Raw genomic sequence first — 6,188 nt, forward strand, 5'->3', positions numbered from 1 at the left:
CATAAAAAGATATATGGAAGGATTTAGATGTATTTAATCTGCAGAAGTGATGAGAGTTGTTTTCAAGAATTTGAAAAACCATCTTGGGGAAGAGGGATTCGATTTACTGCTTGGAATCAAGGAGCAAAAGACCCAGGAGCAGGGAGGGGAAGCCACCAAGAGTCAAAATTAGACTTTGTGTTAGGGCAAGCTTCCTAATGGGATTGTCCAAAAATGGATGGAATAGGTTATCTTAGCCAGGGATATGTTGCGGTCCAGCCTCTGGAAGTGTTCCTATAAGACAGGAAGCCCACATACTTGTCAGGTATTGAGTGGTAGGGTATTCATTTTGGGGTATGGTATGGTATGGTTGAGATGGCTGCCGAGGTCTTTTCTAATCTTGGCATTCTGTGATAATTATATTTCTTTCCAATTACTTGGGTGATGCCCAGTGGATTAAAATTTGTTCAGGTTATTTGCTCTCCTAGGATACCAATAAACTTCTAAAGGGAGACCCTCTCCCTGTTGTCCCTAAACCTAGCAGCCATACTCTAGCTGCTTCAAGATATGAGATATAGAAAGGATGGGGTATTGGCAGGATATAGCTAAAAACTCCTGATGCTAAAAATGGGCTGGAAAATGGCCCTTCCTCATTAAGTTTCTCTGAATGCAAGAAGCAGCACAGGATGATGGGAAGACCATTGAACTAGGGAGCAGCTGAGAAATTTGGCCCACTGTACATGTAGTGTGACCATGGGCAAGTGCTTTCCTTCCTCTGGGACTTTACTGTTTGTCCTATAAAAAGAAGGGGGAGAGGGTTTGGACCATAAGAATTTTCTCATCTGAAGAGAGTAGATATATGTTAGATAAGCAACATTTTGTTGACTTAGGAAGAGACCAATCGAAACTTCATTTGCCATTTTATGAACATCTATTTTAATTTAGTAAGTGGAAAGACATTTGCTCATTTTCAGAACATCATAGTCATTTTTATCTTTTTTTCATGTAGTTTTCTACCTAAGCAGCAAAGAATTCTGTACAATTTTACTAATTGATTATTGGTTCAGCATCTCATTTGGTCTTCCCCAGAGAAGGGCAGAAAGTGCTAAAACTCCTTTTAATAATTTATTGAGAATCACCCTGGAAACCCAAAGAGAGGCCCTTAGCAGCTGCCTTTTTAATTAAAATGCAAGTGGAGGTGATGAATATAAAATAGCCAGGAGGAAAGTGGCAAGTGATTGGCCGAGGAAAATCACCTCATGTGCCCGTGATTTTTCTTAGTTTTGTTATTGGTCTTTGGGTGAAGCTTAGTTTAATTCAACAAGCATTTATATTTTGTTTAAATTTTCGCAAAAGAAACCTATTATATCGGAGTATGGTTATTAGTTGAAAAAAAAGACAAAAAACCAAGTTCACTGATGCTGTGTTAAAGGCCCTTGGCCTAGACCCTAAGTCGCTCCCAGGGATCTCAGGGGCCATCTAGTTCAGCCCTTTGATGAAAGGGATGGGGCAACAGAGGTCATTCAGTCCCCCTCCTGAACCTCCTTTATATCCTCTGTGACATGACAGTTTAGAACATGAACGTCTTTCAACAAGCATTTAATAAAGTGCCTACTCAGTGCTGAGCCCTATTGAGAATCACAAACGTTAAGAACTAGGAGCCAGGAAAAGGGAAACTGCAAAGAGGCAAATTTTGGCTTTGTAGCCAGTAAAACTTCCTAATGGTTGAGGCTGTCCCAGAGTGGAATGAGTTGTCTAGAGTAGTACGGTACAACTCTCTGGAGGCCTTCCTTCACGGTTGTCAGGGATTTGCTGGAAGGGTGGAGGTTAAGAATCACTCCAAGAAGGTGGCCTACTAATTTAAACTTTTACATGACAACTGGACACCTTGTCCTACCCATAATGGGTACAGTGGTCACTACTGAGTCCTACTGTGTCTGATGGCTTTGTGTAATGGTCGTGCTCTGGGGCCTTGTTGCAACTCGGTCCTTATCTCTCAGGACACATTTCAGTAACTAAGTCACTGTCGGGTTCAAAAAAGAGCCTGCTGAAGTCTATTCTGTTCCTCTTATGACATTTATTGAATGGTTCCTACACAAAAGATCTCTGCTCCAAATTGGCCAAACAACGCAACTCTCTCAAGGATTTAAATTCAAAATAGCTACATTATATAGCTTTGAAAGTTTGTGAATTGATTTACATATGTTACTGTGAGATATCCCATTTTATAGGTGAGGAAACTGAGGCATGGGGAGGTTAAATAATTTGCCCAAGATTATGCAGCTATTAGATTTGAGGCAGGTTTTGAACTCATATCTTCCTGATTTGATGTCTAGCACACGCTGCTCCCATTACCAGAGTGCTTTATAAGAAAGGAAGAAAATGAGGAAGGTCTCACTTTTGGCTGGTAAGAATTATGGCAGACTTCAGAGAGGAAGTGTTTCCTGAGTTAAGCATTGAAGGAAAAAAGATTTTCAGCAGCTAGAAATGGGGATATGCCCTATTAGCGTATGAGGAATATGAGATAGGGCAGGACAGATTCAAGAAAAGACTAGTAGTCATGGGATGCTAGATCTAGTTTTAAGGGATCTCAGGCATTTATTGCTCACAGATGAGAAAACTGAGGCACAGAGAAGTTGCTTAAGTGACTTGCTCAGGGTCACACAACTAGAAATTAACTGAGACTGGATCTGAACTTGGGTCTTCTTGACTCCAAATTTGGGCCATCTCAATTCCATACATCACTGCTGAATTTGGCTAAGATGTAAAAAACAAGAGGGGAAGTGGCATAAAGTAAGGCTTAGAAGGCAAATTTATGCCAGGTTGTGGAGGTCCTTTGGTGCCCCAATGAGGAGTGTAAAATCAACCAAGAGAGTGATCAGTTCACCCAATATCCAATTGGTCAAAACCAGTCACAGTGACAGTACTTGTTTAAATAAATCCATCTTGTCTTTTCCAAGTTTCTCTCTTCCAGGAGCTCTTATTTTGAATCCCCGTGTTGTCCCTGTGTTGTATTTTGGTGGGGGGCCATAGTGGGTAAGGAAATGGAGTGTAGGTAATGAGGCTCTTCTCCAGGGTCTATCGATGGAAACCGGCTGGCCAGGAGTGAGCGAAGCAATTGGAATCAACCTTTCTTCCTAGTCAAGACTTGGGTGTTAATGTAGCTTTAGAAGAGCTGCTTGGGTTGTGTGTTATTTGGTGGGGGTGGGGGAGGGCAGGGAGGGCAGGAATTCAGAAGATGGGGTACTGGCGGGCAGAACACCCAGGTTGGAGACTAGATGAATAGGGACAAGTGGAATGGCCAGATCTGAAAAAAAGAGAAAGATGGCAAGGCCATTCAAGACAAATGGCGGCCTATTTGCTCCTGGCTTAATTGCTCAAATGCTTAGGTTCTTTACTAATACCCTTTCCCTGCTTTCTGTTTGTTCTTTCTCAACAGCCCAAGAATGCTTTGCTGACTCTGACCTGAACTTTCTTATTCCAATCGCAGTGGGTGTGGCCCTTGGCTTCCTTATAATTCTTGTTTTTATCTCCTATATAATTGGAAGAAGGAAAAGCCACACTGGCTATCAGTCTGTGTAATCACTTCATCCTTCATTGGCTTCCATTTCTAACCAACCGAAGTAATGTGTTTGCTAAGTGGTGTAGTAGTTTGTTGTGGTTGTTGTGGTGGTTGTGGTGGTTGTTTTTTAGTCAAAATGTCTTCCCTCCTGTATGAGTGAGCCTTGGCTTCTTTCTGATCAAGATGGAATGTAATTACATGTAGAAGGAAAAGTTTGCTACCTAAAACACCATTTTTCTGTGGATCTTATGGCTAGATGTATTGTCCAATGTTACAGAGCCCGAACCATCCATGCATGACTCTCTTGTCCAGGGGCCTGGACCAATCTAAAGGCCTCCAGCCAACATGGTGGGGGCCTTCTGGCTCTCAACATTCGGCAACACCATCACTTAGCCCTCGTTCTCTCTGTATACTCATCCCACCTCCTTTTGCAGTCCACCATCTCTTTTGTGTTTTCTTTTACCCAGCTTCGTGCATGTAATTCGTCATTCACAATGCGCTGCGGCCCATTTATGCCCACAGTGTGTCTGTCTCTCCATTCCCCTTTGATTGACCCTCAGTTCTGATTCCTTAGAGACTGGTTGATGCCATGCTTCACTGATAGTGCAGTATTAAGTAAGAAGATGGGCTTTCATTTCAGACAGAAGCTCGGAGTCATCGAAATCTGGCACAATCTCTCAAATATGATCCTTGGGCTTAAATGTAAAGTTAAACTCGTCAATCACTCAGTTTCTCAGCAGGCATTTTATTAAGCACCTACTATGTGCCAGGCAATGGTGCTAGGCTAGTGACGCAAAGAAAAGCAAACAAACAGGTCCCTGCTCTCAAGAAACTCACATTCCAATGAATCATTAAGTGTAGAAGGACCTTCAAGGTCCTTGAAAGTCAACCTTTTTGTCTTACAGATAAGGGCACTTAAGCTCCAGAGAGGAAATGAGCTAGTGTGGTATGGTGTAAATAGGGCTGGATTTGGAGTCAAGGGAGGTGGGTTCAAATCTGGCCTCAGACTCTCACTAGCTGTGTGTACTTGAACCAAATCCCTTAACTTTTCTAAGCCTTGCTTTCCACTATGTGTAAAATGAGGGAGTTGTATTTGATGATCCCTTAAATCTTACTACTTTTCCTGATACTCTTTGACACTGCCCTCTACCCAACGAGCAGGAATACCATTACAGAATTAAGTTATGGCAGGAAAGAAATAGAATCTTGTCAGTTTCATTGGCGTCGGACTTTCAGTGTGGTTCAGGACCCTGATTCCCTCCGCACTCTCAAGAAGATCATTGCTATTTTCCCACTAATGGAACCTTGGCCACTTTATTAGGACCGATAGCAAAAGTCTGGCTAGTTCCTTCTTTACTACCATCTGTTGGCTCTTTATTAGTTGTCTTTTTAACTAATATATTGATTTATTATTACATTCTGATGAAGAAAATTGTGCCCTGTTGAATATATAATAAAAGCATGGCCTCACACTTGACTGCTGGACAATACAATGAGTAAAAAATGACTTTTCCCATTTTTTTTTCGGTGTTCCTTTTTGGAAAGGAACAGTTTCTTTTCCGGGAACACCAACTTATGCAGAAAGCCAACAATTTATCTAGTGACATATGTGTATAGAATTCTATATGTCCAAATAGTTGTTTCATTCAGGGCTCCCCCCCCCCCTGTGCATTTTGGTTTCTTTTCTCTAAGCAGCTAGTGCTAGTTCCAGGGATGGCACGTGTGCTGTACTGCCCTCGTTCAGGATCTGGGACTGTCCTGGGAATTTGGTTCGCCTGATAGATAACCCTGCAGTAACGCAGTGGGCTACAGCCTTGGGGGTAAGGACCCTGGAAGCCCCATATTTGCTTTACTAATAGATTATTGCCTTATCCCTATCCATTTCCCTTGCCTTCTCATCACAATGGGCCTATGATTTCACTCCTGCTATTGGTGTAGAGCATACTCCTTTCACATCTTGGACTGTGCAGCTCTTGTCTATATCTTCCCATAAATCCTCAACCACATGTAAATCTGTGGAGCTTTCGATGCTTTTTTTAAATGTACTCTCCATTCCAGTGAAACTGGCACAAGATTTCATTTCCCACCTCCAAGCTTTTGCATCTGCTGTCCCCTGTGTCTAGAATGTCCTGCCTCCTCACCTTCACCTCTTGAAATCCCAAGCTTCTTTCTAAGCACAACTCAGGTGCTACCTGAAGCCTTTCCTGATACCCCCAGTTGTTAGCACTCATTCCTTCCTAAATAAACCTTGTATATACTTTGTATTTATCTGTGTCTATGTTATCTCCTCCCAGTAGAATGTATGCTCTTTGGGGGCAGGGACTGTTTGTTGTCTTTGTATCCCCAGTGCTTAGCACAGTACCTGGCACACTGTAGGTGCTTAATAAATGTTGAATTGAATGACACCACATTGAATTGTTTTCTCTCTCTGGGCCTCAGTTTCCATATTCTGTAAAATGATGGAGGTGGACCACATGACCTTCAAGGATCCTTCCCGATTTAAATCAGTGCTAGAAGATTTGCTTTGCCTGTCTATCAGTACCACAAAAAAGGATTTTCATTTTGCCAAGAGACCTCTCTGGGGGTTACTCAAAGACCAATAAATGCTCCAAAGAGAACTACACTGGACTTTCCCTTGGTTTAAAGA

At 42.2% G+C, this 6,188-nt stretch overlaps 1 protein-coding gene across 1 annotated transcript in view; it reads left to right on the top strand.

Annotated features, from left to right (window-relative positions):
• Positions 1–5,946, top strand: part of LAMP2 (lysosomal associated membrane protein 2) — a 31,719-nt gene extending 25,773 nt beyond the window's left edge. Inside the window, exon 9 of the mRNA XM_007507135.3 lies at positions 3,419–5,946. Coding sequence (XP_007507197.1) covers positions 3,419–3,561 — 143 coding nt within the window. The 3' untranslated portion in view covers positions 3,562–5,946. The remainder of the gene's footprint in view (positions 1–3,418) is intronic.
• The last annotated feature ends 242 nt before the right edge of the window (positions 5,947–6,188 follow it).

Source organism: Monodelphis domestica, chromosome X, assembly GCF_027887165.1.
Source record: "Monodelphis domestica isolate mMonDom1 chromosome X, mMonDom1.pri, whole genome shotgun sequence".
Lineage (NCBI taxonomy): Eukaryota > Metazoa > Chordata > Mammalia > Didelphimorphia > Didelphidae > Monodelphis > Monodelphis domestica.